The sequence below is a fragment of the Paramisgurnus dabryanus genome, chromosome 9 (assembly GCF_030506205.2).
Source record: "Paramisgurnus dabryanus chromosome 9, PD_genome_1.1, whole genome shotgun sequence".
NCBI lineage: Eukaryota > Metazoa > Chordata > Actinopteri > Cypriniformes > Cobitidae > Paramisgurnus > Paramisgurnus dabryanus.
The window spans coordinates 24,568,759-24,585,445 of record NC_133345.1 but is presented as its reverse complement, the minus strand read 5'-3'; the positions used below and the strand labels follow the sequence as shown (position 1 = coordinate 24,585,445).

Below are 16,687 nucleotides of genomic sequence, written 5' to 3'. Positions count from 1 at the left end.
TACGAGTGTTGAGAAAGAGGACCGTTCCAACGTTGTTGTATGTCGAATGATACTAATTAATGTCTTTCTGTCAGTTTATTGTTTATTGGTTTGCAAATGTGCGTTTCATATATGTAACACATGGCCTTTCCACGTCATTACGCAATTACGTGAGGTCGCGCTGGCTCCGGAAGAAGGGGGAAGAAGAGAAGTTGTGGTTTAAAAGTGCATATTTTTATTTTTCTTGCCAAAAATGACCATTCTTTCACTAAATAAGACCCTTATGCCTCTTTTGGGATCGTTTAGAGTCCTTTGAAACTGCATTAAAACTGTTAAGTGTTGGGGTCCATTAAAGTCAATTAAAATGAGAAAAATCCTGGAATGTTTTCCTCAAAAAACATAATTTTTTCTTGACTGAACAAAGAAAGACATCAACATTTTGGATGACATGGTCATGAATAAATTATCTGTATTTTTTTTAAGAAAAAATGGACTAATCCTTTAAGCCACTAGTAAGACCGTTAAACAAACAGAGATCGGAAGTTAAGGTCTGCCCAGCCGCATCACCGCGATGAAAGCCTCTATAGTCAAATGTTAGAAACAGTTCTGTACACTTTCGGTAATGTTATCGGTTGCAAACTAAATTTTGTCATTGTAAGGTTGACATTTGCATGTTACTGCTCTTTTCTCTTTTGAGTCGACAAAGGAGAAGCGTTTGCCTTGATTCAGATTCACATTTTCAGCTGTTTTTAATCACATCTCAGTGTAATTTCTTTAAAGAAAACTTGCAGAGAAACGTCACACTTCATTCCAGTCCTCGCAAGAATAACATCTATTCAATCTGTGCCACTTTATGAGCACAATTTACTGCTGTTCAATCCCTAATTCATTCCTATGGGACGCTCTGAGAAATCTTCTGAGCGAGCGACGGTATCCAAGAGGGGCGGAGCTTAGCTTTAGAAGGGTCATTTAGGACCACCAGTTTCCTGCATTTATCCACTTCTCTTTGTGATGATAGGAAAAGGAAATGATCAAGAAACATTACAAATGTCTTGCACTTAACAGTCTTTACGGTAATTACCACTCAACCATTTTTGCTCTAAATTCAATTGAATGGCTGCTGTAATATGTATTTACTAGTCACATTTTGTGGGTGGGATGAGCTGTTCTGTGTGTAGCATTTGGTAATGATGAGCATTAGTGTCCTCCAAAAGAGCTTTTATCTCTCTCGATCTCTCTGCTACATCAGAGGCTGCTGCCATTATGAATACATGCATGTCTGCTGGCCAGATTGCCTGGCTCAGTAGATGGAGCTCACGCAAGGCTGCCCAGCCTGCGGTGTTGCAGTTAGGAGGGGATGCAGAATTCGGGATAATGATACATTGCTCATCTGAGCAGCCGTAGCTCTGCCACCTCACCCCCTCACCTAAAAAATGGGAAAAACCTCGAGTTAATTTAAATGGCCGAATGCATTATGGTGGGTTACCGGGGCTAAGACAAAGCAGCCAGGAGGTGTTTTGTGAACTTCAATTATATGGCGTGTGAGGGTTGATAGCTTGCACTTATTGCCCCTGTGTTGTTGTAATTGTTGATATGTTCACAGCATTGCACCTGTTTTTGTACGTATCAAGAATGAGATTGATGTCACGGGTGAATTCTTGCCTTGTTCGCTACAACGTATCAAAGTGAACAGTTTTTTCTGCGGATGCAATTTACTCTGAATTGAAAGGACTGTTGTTGTTCACTCTCGGGTTATTAAGGTGACCTCAGTTCAGAGCTTTCCTTTTAATTACTTAGTAGACACTTTGACGTGTTTGTTAAACTTTGTATTATCAGTTATCATTTCAATGTTAGTTATTGAATCCTGTATTTATTCCTCTAATTTGATTGGAAAACTACCATTAGAATCATGATACTTCTTACAAAACACAAGGCTTTTAGTAAATAAAACATTTCTGTTTTTGCTCTATTCGGCATGCTTGAAAAGACACTAATGGCTCCATGTACATTTTAAGATGTCAATTGATATGGAGGTCTTAAAAAGCACTAAATGGTTAAAAAGTAATTTATTTATTGATCATAATTGGTGGAAAGCTCACAAAGCTTAAATAAAGATTTGTGTGTGTGTGTTTGTGTCAAAGAGCCTTAAAAAATCAAGGGAATTTGAGAAACCCCAGAAGGTCGTTGGTTGGTGTGTGGAACAGCTGTTGTTTGTCGACCGCTGGCTTTATTTACACAAACTTGTTACCTTAACTATGACATTGGCCTGGTCATTAGAGGACCAATACCCATCTCTCCATAGCTATTTATAGTTCAAGCTTCACATGCATAATTTATCAAATGCTAACAGGGTATATAGCCTAAAGTATAATCTTATCCTTTCACTCCTATCACGTATTACTTGTAACAGGGGCACAGATTAAAAACAAATATATTTGCACATACTTTTCATGAACAATTTTGTATTGATTACAAATATTGCCCGGTCATATTTGCAATTTGCTTTAAATTTGATCAATTATATAAAAATGTGAGATGACCATGTCTTCGTAGTTTCTTTATATCATATAAGATTTCAGATAAACACAATTTAATAATAACAAATCTGAATAGTCGAACATTTACCTTTATGTCTAAAAGTGGAGATGTGGTGGATGACTGCCTATGTGTGTTTTGTGCACTTTATCTGTGCATTTGACTGTACTTTGTTTTGTGGAAAAATGTGTACGTGTTTGTTAAAGGGCACATATCAAGGACTTTTTCAATGTTTAAGTGCTATAATTGGGTCCCCAGTGCTTCTATCAACATAGAAAATGTGAAAAAGATCAACCCAGTAACTTAGTTTTGGTAAACCATTCTCTGGAAGCATGTAAGAAATAGGTTGAAATTTTGCTCTCCTTGTGATGTCAGAAGGGGATAATACCACCTCTTAATCTGCACTATCCAACCACGGCATTGCCATTTAGTGCATAGATCAGCTCATTTGCATTTAAATGGACACACCCAAAAACAGCACATTTTTGCTCACACCTACAAAGTGGCAATTTTAACATGATATAATAAATCATCTATATGGTATTTTTAGCAAAACTTCACATACGCACTCTGGGGACACCAAAGATTTATTTGACATCTTAAAAAAGTATTGTAAAATGTCCCCGTTTGTTAAGTCGGGTATGTTGAAATATCCCTTCATATTCTTTGTTCTCGCAGTTTTGAATATCTTCATTCTCATCCAACCTGAAGACCATCTGAAGATTAGGCTCCACCTCTTCTAATACAGAACTTTAATAGCACGAGTTAATTCAATGCTACTCCTGCAGGGACCGATGATGATGAGGACGAAGAGCAGATGAGACAGTGGCCTGGACTCTCGGTAAGGATAGCCGATGGCATCACCCCACACGCTTGCTCCTTTCTGCATACATATAAGCCCTCTAGAGCCTTTCCATCTGTATGGAAATGTAGCCTCCACAGCTGGAATCCAGCAACGAACTGTCCTTTTTACTAATAGTTATTATCTCTGTGGACTACCCCTCTGATAGACCCTAAAAAACAAGCAAGTCGCATCTTTATGGTAATGCCCTGCTATAGTATACCAGCACCTCGGGCCAAGGATTTCATTACTATAATTCCCATTATCACTGACTGGGGCTCGTTCTGTGATTGGCACTATTGGCTAACACGCTGAGGTGATGGAACAGGTCTTGCTAAGGTATTTTTTTAATTTAATATCTGCGGTCTGCAAAAATCGCATGCAGTAAGGTTGGTTAGTACTTTACCACATTATCAAGTTTGGAGCAACTCAAAATGTTTTGTAGTAAATGTAAAACATGTGTTAAAGGGGGTAGGATGTTGCTATAGAGAGATTTGGCTGCGAGTCGGGACTCTGTATGTTAGAGTGTGCGTGTGGTCGTTTTTGTGTGATTGAAGAATGATTGACAGCTGTGTTTGTGCGTGAAAGGGTTGAGGATGGCCTCACCATCACACAGCCTTTTAGCACCTTTGTTCCCATCTTCTCTCCTGAGAGCAGGTCTCTACGGCGACAGATGCGGCCTTGCTTGTGACAAAAGGGTTCTTGTGCTCTTGGCTGTTGCGGACAGTCACAGACACACAGCGCAGATAACCTCTAATAATACCTTTAGCTTTAATGCATAATATAATTTAAAAAATGTGTAATTCTCGGGGATAAACACATAACACATGCGTTTTACAACAGTAAACTTTCCATATCAGCGGTCTTGTTTTACACAGCCATACCATAGTAGATAAAGTGAGATACGTTATAACAAACTGAAGGTGTAAGACATTTTGTGTGTGTGTGTGATGGCCAAGGGGCAGATTTAAGATGAGCATCAGGCTAAGAGAGGAGTGATGTCTTGTTTACACATTAAAGAAGCTCTTACTCTCAATACTCTCCACCACACTCCTGAGAGATTTCTCTAACATCCCTGCCTTCTGCCGGGTTTTTTTCAGGTTTGGTGCACACAGCCGAAGCTGAGACTTTTTCAGCTGGTAAGAGTTGAGGCTTCTTGGGTCTCCTGTTTAACCTTGACCGTCTGTGTGGCATCCGCATGCCTGTTGTAAATCTACCCTTAAAAAGCTACTGTGCTACTCTATATCACAATTAGTTAAAAAGAGACACGATTCCCTAAATAATAGAGCCAGTGCTGCGGAACTGAAATTGGCTATGGCCGGCAGTCTGGGAGCTCTAAACTGCATTTTACTTTCATGGGAATAAAACTATTAGTATGTAAATCTGTAAAGTCCCCATTATTATACTGACCCTTTTAGCAACCACTCTCATTCTGCCAATCTACTCTCTACTATTTCCCAACTTAATGCTGCTGGTGCTTTTCATAGCGCGTATGTCCTATTATAACTCATGTTATACGTTGTCAAAACATATAAACAGAATGCAGCATAGCTTTTCTCCCTGTTACTATGGACACACACACACACACACACAAACACACATTTTCTCTGCTTGCACGCGCACACACACATACACTGCATCTCCCAACACCATCTAATGAGGTGATGACCAACCACTTGTTATAATTGCTTTAGATTCCTTTTAATTTTCAAGCTTATTAATCATATGTAGAGTTATTTAAAAATGCATAAATTAATCTTGGATTAAAAAGCCGATCAAAGCCTCAAAACAATTAAAGAGTAAGGTGAGATTTCCCCTGGGTTGGCAGTTTTATTTTAATGGAGTGTTCAGGTGATTATCACAGTTTGATGTGCAGCCGGTGATTAATGTAGGAATACTTAAATGAGTTTTTCTTTCCTTCAGTCTTGTAAAGGTAAGCATGATCCAGGTAATGCCCCTCCTGTTTTATCTCTTAATAACTTTCTCCTATAGCTGTCATCATGAAATAACTTAGGATATTTTGAGCTGACCTCAGACTAGATGGATAGTGTTTGCAAGGGAGCCCATTGTTAGAAATTTTTGAAGGTTAAATCTGTTTTCAGCCCAAAAGGCTTTTAATTTTCTCTGATGTAATAAAATTTGTCTGATTGCATGCCTGTGGGTGAATGTGATTATGTGGTTTTAGAAGTGACACTATTAGATTTTTTTATTTGCTTACCTTTGACCATTTCTATTTTGATAATTGTTAGGTTTAAAAAATGCTTTTATTTTCATTGCTTCTGCAATTTTAAATCTTCTTATGGAGTCGGAGCACATTGACCCATGTGTCAAGGGAACCAAGAGTGACAAGTTCGTTTTTAAAGGCCTAGTTGTTTTGTACCTAATTTTCTGAGTTGACAACTAAAATTACCTTTGCTGCCAGTCACAAATGGGCACCGGACTACATCATCAGGTGACCCTGCTCTGACCCTTATAGACAGGAGAGGAAAGAGACCAAGCAGCTTACAAACCTATTTGTGTGAGCACCAAACAACAATATAGGGAACTGTATAAAAGCATCACTATAAGCATACTTTTTTTTATTGCAGGCTACATACAAATATCCAGTATTTTTTTTGCCACTTTTTTTGTTTGTTTTGTTGCAGACTGAGCTGCACATCTTTTACATTTTAGTCCATCTGGGTTGACAGTGCACGTGCCACAATGCTTGTATCAATGTCCAGTAATTAAATTGTCACCATTTAATTCTCTGGCCGCACCAATCCTTCTGAAGCAATCCACGCTTAATAAAGGATCTAATCGAAATGCTATTTCCAAGTGAAACAAAAAAGGCGTTCAAACGCGGTGCAAGTGTGGCGAGCTAGTGGAGATCGATAAAGTAGAAGAGGATTGATTTGTCCCTAAAATTAAATTTATTGGGGTCATGATTTTATGTTGGTACCACTAAAATGTTTACTCTGAACCCCGCTGTTCAGGCGAATTTTAAGTGGTAATCTACTGGAAATCATATTTACATGTTTGGCTTGTAACTTTTAAAGAAAGTGACACTGTGGCTACTTTTAACCCGAATACAATTAACATGTCTAAATGAGCTGTCTGTCAGGAATGAATAAGGGGGTCAGCGGAACCTCCCTTACGCTTTACAACGACACAACACGCTTTCTCCAATGTTCTTCTTCAGATCTGTCAATATACCAGCACGTGCAATCCAATAGTAATTAACCCTGAAATATTGCGTTTGGTCAAGCCTCTATTTCCCCATTATTACAGATATATTTTAAGAAACACAATTTGACATTAATTCTCAAACATTAGCTACTGCGTAAATATTCGATTTCAGTCATTAATAAAAATGTGTGGATCCATTGGGTCATTCGCCATTTCAACGTCTTTGTGTAACAACTTTGTCAAATGATGTGAAATGTACGTCATCGTGACTCATTAGTGTTACTCTCACTTAAAGTTCAGTAGGCTGTGTAACGTGATGCACAAGATGAGATAGGCTAGTGAAGCTTTTAGTTCCCGACGCATCAGTTGACCATCCAAACTAAATCTAGTACATTCGTTTAAAAATTAAATATACTTACTGTGTGTAGTGGTTTCAGTTAAGATAATTTTGGGAATTCATTTTTTAATCATAACTTAATTTAAATAGCCATTTGGAAGGAAACAAACGTGCGTGTTTAATAATAAAATAACATGCTCAAATGTCTTTGTGAGTGGATATCGTCTTAACAGTTAATCTTTTATTTGTTATTAGTTTTTTATACAGCAATGAAAGCTGTGAGGTTTGTTTGCCGTAAGTTTACAGTGTGTGTGTGTTTTATTTTGCCTGCAATATATCGAAATGTTAAATAACAAATAAAGCGAAGAAATGTTTTGCTTGTTTGAAAATCTGCGTTAAATGCTACCCTCACTTTCATGATAATCGTCCAGACATTATTTTAACATTTAAAATCTTTATGCCTCAGTTTATGGATATCTCAGGTACTTTTGTTTTAGAATAAATTAAATTATTAATAATTATGCCTACTTTTTTAAAACTGCTGGAACATTTCTTATTTTACAATTAATGCGTTGCTTTGTTTTGTTGTTTATAGCGTAATGCAGATAGCTATTTATCAGGTGTTTTCCCTTATCATTATAAATACCAAGGTATAATTTTAGCTGTGTTTTGTTCTAGGTCTCTAATTTCTTTACGACTAACAAAAGGGCTAAATTAAATATCTTGTAAGGTGTCCGATTTCCGTACCTGCCCGAATCTAACCCTGGCGGATGAGTAAAAGAAATAATGGATAACAATATGGCATTCAGCTCGGTCCCTGAATAATTTAAAAGAAGTGAATAATTACAGTCCAAAATGGTAATTATTGTTGGCGAGAAAGAAAGTCTCTTGCCTGTGAAAGTCAATAGCACTGGGCTGGGTCGCATTACTCCAAACTCCCTCCCCAGGTCCTCCCTCCGCTATCAATATTGCAGAAAGTGTTCGTTTTCAGCTCACAAACATTCTGGAGACTGCCATGAACTGCATGCTAAATTTTTTAAGCATACAGAAAATTATATATCGAATATATAATTGTTTTATCTGAATTATGTTTTGTATTTATTTTCATGATCATCATACTTCAGCATATCATGTGTTAGCCTAATTGGAGGATTAGATTAATATTGTTATTAGCACCTGCATCCAATAGGCTAAATTTACAGCCTCCTTGATTTTTGCGCTTTATCTGATGTCTTTAAAAAGGACACGTCTTTAATTTTTTTAAAGAAATTACCCTTACTCTTCAGAAGAACAATTGCTCCTAAAAAGTTCAACTAACCCGTGGGAACTTGAACACATGCGGGCAACAGCAGTCCCCTAACCCACACCGATCCAAATAGCCCCCGGAGACAATCATTGCTTAGCCTATAGTCCCCCGGCGCCATGCAATTTCAATAACAGTATAGTTTATTTTAAAACAGACCCTGAATATAGATGAAAAGGCTCGAGGCAATTTTCTTTATTCACCTTTGTTTATTCACTCTATTATTCTGTTTCCTGTCATAGGTTAATTGTTCTTCCAAAAAAGATGGATTATTCACATTATAAAATAAAATGCGCTCCTCGTGGACATTCTGTTTACTTTGGGATTAAATGTCATACTTGTAAATAATAAACCCATCAGTGTCTAGGAATTGATATCCTTCATAGGCAGTGACATAGTGCCTATGCAGTCCAGTAAGACAATAGCTCTGCACGAGTTATCTGTAATGTGATGGTGGTCTTTAAATCATAACCGTATCGTTTATTCAGTTCTGTGTTTTGTAAACTTTTGCTTTATTTCATTCCTATTCATCTAAACAGTTGTGTGATGCTACATTGGTATGTGGGTAATTTTATATCAAAAGTCCACTATCCAATAACGAAACGCATTAAACGCAGATCTGAGAAACTGTTTAAGTTCCTTATACTGTTACAAAACCGCAACAATTCCCACGTTCAAAGTAAAATATTGCTATTTCACATTAAAAAACGCGCTACCTACATGAATCACATTACACGGCAATCTAAACGCTTTCTAAATGCCACGCGAACGTCCGCACACTTTGGCAGACAGGCAATCACTTTCGTGTGTTAAAAGATCACGTGGTGAACTTTAAACGTCTCCAGGCCTCAATGACAGCACTGACTGTCGTCCCCATTGGTCCCGAAGGCAAACAGTTAATGTAAATATGCTGGCGCTAAGTGGGAGTGCCTTGCTTTTAGTTTGGCTGTCACTTGAACGCTGTCGAGTGTCTTCAGTGGTTGTGTCGTTGAGGTCCGCACTAGCATGTGGTCACCGTCCGCGCGCGCCTCAGAACTAGTCGCGGGAGAACAGAGTGGAATGCAGGAACACGCGCTCTAACAGGCCTGAGAGAAAAACACCGAACAAGCGCCCGTGGACAGTTTATATCGGATCGACGGGATTCCGACGCGTCTCAGACGCCCCAGTAGAGGACAAATAAAAGCATTTATCCAAAGAAGTCGAAAACGCGCTTTTTGCCCACTGATAAAAAGCACTTCGCGTTCTTCTGAAAAGGTGAGATTTTTCAACATCTGTAATGTAAATTGTTGTTATAGTTTCTCATATTTGTTCAAAGGCAGACAAAACAGTGAAAGCTGCGCAGGGTAACCAAACGATGCGTCTGCATGTTTAGCCACAATTAAACCAAATTATTGTTACTTCGTTTTGTTATGAATGAACCGCTTACAAAGAAACGAAATGCGCAATATTCTACAACATAATATACAATATAAATTATTTAAACGGATTATGATTAATTTCCGAACAATGCGCAATTTATTGCTGCAATCCAGAGAAGTTTAACTGCGATAAAGAATAAAAAGGGGGCATTCAAAAAAAAGGTATTTAAATTATAGCTAATTTGGTTTTATTAACAAATTAGCCAACGATGTAGAGATTATCCATCGTTATTACATTTAAATATAGGCTTAGAGAAATTTACACCTTTGTTAATCTGTTTGACGTGGCTCAATGAATATTTCCTTCTGCCAGTTTAATGTGCTGACATTGATGCTGACATATCACTTACGCTTGGTCTTTCAACACAAAAAAATAAGATTTTTAAACTATTATGTATGTTTTAATAATGCGCAAAACGAAAAACAACAATTTGGATAAGCAAAGGATTTAAACGTTAATATCCGTAAAGATGATGATCTTAGTAGCCTATCTATGACATTTTACTAACTTTGTTCATAAATAAAATAATAAAACTTGGAGTGGCCTCAAGAGTCTTTTAATTTATAGGATAATAAAATGTAAGAATGTTACGTTAAGGTTTACTAGTTTACTAGTATATTTATAATTAAAATGTTATTTCGGTCATCAATTTATAATTATTTTCTATGTAACCGTTGTACCCTTCTTTGCAGATTTCCAGGAATGGAATCTATCCCAAATCAGCTGCCGGCTGGAAGAGACACCAGCTGTTCCCCGAACTCTAAGCAAGACTTGCAGCCTTATTCTGGCCCAACACTAAAGCCGAACCAAGTCAGTGAGACTTCTTTATACGGAATACCGATCGTTTCACTAGTGATAGACGGTCAGGAGAGACTTTGCCTAGCCCAAATATCCAACACCCTTTTGAAGAACTACAGCTATAACGAAATCCACAACCGGCGTGTGGCCCTGGGCATCACATGTGTGCAGTGCACTCCTGTCCAGTTAGAAATCCTCAGGCGCGCGGGGGCTATGCCCATTTCCTCGAGACGCTGCGGGATGATCACAAAGCGAGAGGCCGAGAGGCTCTGCAAGTCGTTTCTTGGTGCACACTCACCCCCGAAATTACCCGAAAATTTCGCTTTTGACGTGTCACACGAATGCGCATGGGGCAGCAGGGGCAATTTTATCCCAGCCAGGTACAATAGCTCAAGAGCGAAATGCATTAAGTGTTCATTATGCAACATGTATTTCTCTCCAAATAAGTTCATATTTCACTCTCACCGCACACCGGAGTCCAAATACACGCAACCCGATGCTGCGAACTTTAATTCATGGAGAAGACACTTAAAACTGAGCGATAAAAACTCACCGGATGACGTGGCACATGCCTGGGAAGACGTAAAAGCCATGTTTAACGGTGGCAGCCGCAAGAGGACGCTGCCAATCGGTGGGTCTGGGGGTTCACCCCCGCATCATACTCAGAGACCGGGAGGTCAGTCCCAGGGTGAACCATCTGAGGTCCCCCATAAAACTCTCCGTTGTGAGGATGACAGGGTGAACGTGACCATGCCCAGCAGCATTCGCAGTTACCCTGTTATTCCAGTGCCTAGCAAGAGTTTTGGGATGTTACAAAAAATTCCACCACCTCTCTTTCCGCATCCATATGGCTTTCCGGCGTTTGGACTGTGTCAAAAGAAAGATGATGGTGTTGTGATGGGAGAGCCAAACAAAACGAACCTGCCAGGTGTGTTCTGGCCGAGCACTAAGGACAGTGCCTATCCATCTTTTCCGATGTTTTGGCCTACAACAGGCAGCTTAGCAATGCCAACATACCACCATACTCAACCAAAACCTCCATCTGACGTGTTATGCACCAGACATGAGCTGGACGGGTCTGAGCAAAGCGACCGAAGCACGAGCACCCCTAAAGACAGTCTACTTGACAATGAACGGTGCTCTAGCACACAGTCTACCCGGAACGAGGAGGATAAATCAGGAGATGAGAGTAGATCAGTTGAAGGCATCCCAGTCACCCCAAGAAAAATAAGTTACATATCAGCATTCAGACCAGTGGTTAAAGATGTTGAGAGTATTGCGAAACTATATGGCAATAGGGGTCCATATTCTGGTCCCAGGGCTGGCTATATGTCACCAGATTTCTTAAGTGAAAGTTCTAGTTATAGGTCAGCGTCTCCGGACGTGGACAGTGTGGACGATCCGGATGTGGATGTGGAGTCACACAAAGGTGCCGAAGATGAGGAGTGTCTGCAGCTGTCTGTGGATGACCGACGGAGCCCCCCTGTTTTGTCCGTGGCACAGAGTGAGGGGGTTAAGGGTCAAGATCAACAAAATAACCAGATGCACGCTATGACTGATGTACACACGACTAATTCAAATGAAACGCGACCCGCTGAATTGGAGAGCCTTGGAAAGCCGTTTGAGAGCAATAAACACACGACGCGTTTTGAGGTAAGTAACTGGAAAGATTTTCACATATTTTGTAGTAAAAGTAGCCTAAAGTTATCACTATTTTTAAAATTAGATAAAGTGTTGCTTTTTATAGGTAACGAAGTGTACATTTTATTTTAAACAATATATCAATATAAAGTCAATTTGCTGAAAATTCTTGATTCAGAATTTTTTTTAAATATTCCCCGTTCAGTGTAGCAGATTTGTAAAATTTATTTAACTTAGTAAATTTAAGAAAAATTTTCGATTGTATTTTCAATTTATCTAATTCATGCAAATTATATAAATTATTATTTATCTAAAAATGATTACATTTAGGAGATACACCCAGATTGTGGTCATGTTTGTCTCGTTGGTATTAAATGTAGGCCTATAATAAACGCATTAGATTTGTTTTAAATTATAAACATGGCTTTATTTATAATTATAAATGTAAAGCAATTAAATTAAAATAGCAGATGTTCCTCACTAAATTAAACAATCACATTAAGATAAACATTTTAAAGTCTCTGAGTTTTTTTTTTTTTACATATATAGGCCTATATATATAGGCTAGTTACTTGTGAAACTGGACATAATTGCTAATAATTATGTTGTTTTACAGGTATATGCGCGTGAGAGAGACCAGCACACCCATCAAATGAGCACGTCTTATTTTGGATCATCTGCCATTTACCAGCGCGAACCGATTGAATCGACTGGTAGCCTTATTTTCATTCACGTTAATTATTTTATTTTTATTTAAATACAAATGTAAAACATTTTTTATCATGCATCATATTTACCAGTCCATTTGCTTGTAGTTAAAGACATGCACGAAGAAGAGCCTTCGTCTACAGTGGAGGAGATGGAACCCAAAATTAATCAGGACCAAGCCAGTGTACATGAAGATCGCCTAAGGGAATCCAATGATGGTGTGTCCCGTTTATTAGACTATAACGCCCGAAATTCCTACAAATGTGTTGATTTTTTTTAATACTGTTTTTGTCTTATATGCAGATGAGGAATCTATGCGCAAAGACCCCAGCAGCAGAGCATCTTTGATTGAGAAAAACATAGAGAGCATGGCCAAAGGTATTTTACACGTTTGCTGAATTATGTATTTATTTTTTATCATCGTCAGCTTTATTGTTTATTTTTATTTTTGTTTAATACTTAAATCAGAATAGCGTTGTTCCGTTTCTGTGATCATTAATATGATGCTGATCCTATTTTCAGTATTAACAATATATTAACAACAATGCTATTAACAATTGCATTAAGCATATTGTGTAAAGTTGTGAAGAAAATCACATAAAATAAACAAAACAATTACAATTTTATACACTTATTGGAAATGTTTATTTAACATGTTTATTGTTTGAAAATGAGCTATATAAAAGGTATTTATGATATATAATACACATATTATACACAAGTCAAAATAATAACATTTAAAGAAATGATCCTGTCGAAAGTATATCCCCTAAATTCTTATTATGCTTTAAAACTTCATCAATGACTCTTTTGTAATAGTTGTACATCTGCTGTGTCCTAAATGTCCAGCTGGTCACTTTGTAAACAAAAATTCAGATACCACACATTCTTTGTTTTTTTTTAGGATCTTCTGGCTTTATTACAATAAGATTCTGATTTTCACCCTGGAAAATACAGAAACTCATACACAACTATGACAAAAAGAGTTATGTTAAGAGTCAGGGGGGTGTAAATAGGCTGATTGAAGTAAATTTTTATTATTTTTCTTATACTACATGTCCTTGTGTCTTTGAAGAGCAGAACTATATTTAAATTTTAACACAATACAAAAATTATAATTTTACAGTTATTATTATGTTCATAAGTTGATATCCCCTTGGATTATAATAGTGTGTTACCTTTCTGAGCAATTTTGGAGTTTTACAAATTGTGTTCAAAGAATGCAAATTTTAATAGCTATATAATCTGTCTTTTTATATTAACAGAGGAATTGCAAAAACAACTTGTGGAACAAGTTGAGCTTAGAAAAAAGTTGGAGCGTGAGTTCCAGAATCTTAAAGGTAGGTCTTGTATATATGTGTGCAAATATATTCAGACTTGCGCATGTCACAAATGTACTATACTCCTCCAATAAACACCATATAAGTCTGCTTTTCGTTAAGTCATTTAAAAAAATTTTTTTTTAAAGATAAATGAAACCGATAATACTGTAGTAGAAAATCTGTTGAAAATCCTATAGCAGTCAAATAAAATGTACCCAAAACGTTATGACGGCAGGTCTGGTTAGAATAATGCAAGGAGCACATTTTAGTTAGTTGAAAATATTTTGAATATTTTTAGCTATAAAAAATTAATGACTTTAGTCCTTTTAACTAAAAAGGTTACAGTTTGAGAAGTAGTAATATTTTCAAAGCAATGAAGTTTGTTTAGTGATAAGCACATTATAATAAAGGTGTTTATGTTTTGAGATGGTATACAAGTAAATGTACCATGAAAATGCTATAGCTGGAGATGTGAAAAATGACATACTCTAATATTTAATTTAACCTACTTCATATTTTCTCAGACAGTTTTCAAGACCAAATGAAAAGAGAACTCTCATACAGAGAGGAAATGGTGCAGCAACTTCAGATTGTTCGAGGTGAGCATTCAACTTTCAATAACAGCTTTCAGACTTAATTTAAAGGAAAGGCATAACACTATAATATCTGATCGACCGAGCTGGTTCATCTATGGTCCTCAATTCTTGCAGTGGAAAAGAGATTTTTATTTCTCTATATTCTTTTATATTAATATGTGGGTGCATTTCACTCCCGCATAAGGTAGTTGCATAGACAGACGATTGATTTTTTTGTAAGGCACATAAGTGGACGCCAGAAAAGCTAATTCAGAAAACTGTGAACACTTTTGAAATGTGCGGATGAAAAGGGGAAAGCCTTTCACACTTGAGATATCCTTTGTCTCTCCTGCTCAAACACTTTGTGCTATAGACTGGTTATGCTATTCAGCAGAAGTTAAAAGGTAATTGATTCTGGCAAAGGTTAGGGAATGTTAGCATTCCAGGAGAACTCAAGGACTCCTTTACGAAGTATAGAGAAATCCTTCCGCGCATTTATGAGTAGAGATAAACTGAGCCATTACGTAGTGTGTTATTCAATGTTATAATTGTTATTGTCCTATATAATGCATTTTCTCTCACTCTCTACTTAGCACTACCATTTACACACGCACACAACAAGAAACAAAGCCATATGCAACTTCTTTTTTAAATGATTCATCCACTTTTTCCTAGAAGCTCACGACGCACTCCACCATTTCTCGTGTAAGATGCTGAGCCCTCGTCACTGCACTGGGACCTGCACCTTCAAGCCGCCTCTTTTACCACCTTGATGCACATCTATTGAAGATATGAGCGTTCAAATACTGCTGTGTCAAATAAAACTCTGCAAAACACTGTCAGCCTTTAGAACTGGAAAAAGCAAGTGTGTACTGTAGTATTTTAGCTCTTACACTGTAATGAAGTCATTTTCATGTGCACAACAGTGTTTTCAGACTGACTGTATGTACTGTATAATTTATATAAAGTTCTAGAAAATTGCATTATAAAAAGAACGTTCCACTATAAATATTATCATCAGCTGTAGAAACCACTGGTATTAAATGGCTATGTGCAATGCATATATTTGTTATGTATCCTGTGATACTCTTTATGTAAGTGATATGTTAGGACATTTTGTTCAATTAGATGCTACAATATTTCATGTTTTGGTATTTTATTTATTCCATGTTCATGTTGGTTGTTTATTGTCATTTACAAATTTGTATATTATTGATGTAAAGCACTTTAAATTGGCAGCCCTGTTTCTGAAATGTGGATTAAATGATCTTGTTTGAGAGTCATTATTTTGTTTGTTTCCTTTACAATGAACTACAGTTGTATTTATGTTGTATCGAGAGGATGCAGTCCAGTGAAGTACAGCGTGTTGTTCCGTTGAACATTAGAAAAACATTTTCATTGAAATTAGTATGACGGTTTTGGTAAATTGGAAAATCAAAGAGCTTTGAGTAATATACATTACAATTCACTATTAAGAATATGTACACAGTACAAAGATCAGCTTCATCATCTATACAGTATGATAATTTTACTGTACTACACAATACATATTGTACATATACAATACATATCCTTACACTCGTTGGTTTGTTGATGATATTCAAAATATCATGTTTTAGCCATTATATTGTGTTGGTTTAAAAGCAATGTATGTAGACCGGGATTTGGCCCATTGCAGGAGGTTTTGTAAAGTTTTATCAATGTAGCCCTGGTTCTAAAAATTAGAGGCACTTGATGTACTCCATTGATTTACATAATGAAATTAATGAATTTCATTTAGAGATAGTCTGAGGTTTTTTTTTCATATTGGAAGATATTTTGAAAAATGTTTGTAACCACACCGATTATTAGCCCTATTCACTTCCATGGTAGGAATAAAGAATACTTGATGCTCATGAACAGTTTAAACATTTAAAAAATCTTCTATTGATCAGAACAAAGAATTTTATACAGGTTTTAAGCAACATGAGCATGAATAAGTGATGACAAAATTTTCATTTTTGGGTGAACTTTCCCTTTAAACAGTGTTTTGCTTAGTCTGGTTGGTGTAATCTGTGGCCT

At 37.0% G+C, this 16,687-nt stretch overlaps 1 protein-coding gene across 5 annotated transcripts; it reads left to right on the top strand.

Moving 5' to 3' along the window:
- The first annotated feature begins 3,231 nt into the window (after nt 1–3,231).
- On the top strand, nt 3,232–16,016 carry skor1b (SKI family transcriptional corepressor 1b). Of its 5 annotated transcripts, none has more exons than XM_065278617.2 (8): nt 3,232–3,355; nt 10,275–12,033; nt 12,638–12,734; nt 12,837–12,947; nt 13,033–13,107; nt 13,995–14,069; nt 14,576–14,650; nt 15,302–16,013. In XM_065278617.2, the coding sequence occupies exons 2-8, from the start codon at nt 10,285–10,287 to the stop codon at nt 15,397–15,399; spliced, it is 2,280 nt and encodes a 759-aa protein (XP_065134689.2). In that variant the 5' UTR covers nt 3,232–3,355; nt 10,275–10,284; the 3' UTR covers nt 15,400–16,013. The 5 variants fall into 5 exon arrangements, 3 of the variants coding, with proteins under 3 accessions (XP_065134689.2, XP_073671784.1, XP_065134690.2); XR_012337281.1 differs by lacking the exon at nt 3,232–3,355 and adding an exon at nt 9,118–9,417 and having other exon boundaries at nt 14,580–14,650; nt 15,305–16,016; XR_012337280.1 differs by lacking the exon at nt 3,232–3,355 and adding an exon at nt 9,118–9,417 and having other exon boundaries at nt 14,580–14,650; nt 15,302–16,016.
- The last annotated feature ends 671 nt before the right edge of the window (nt 16,017–16,687 follow it).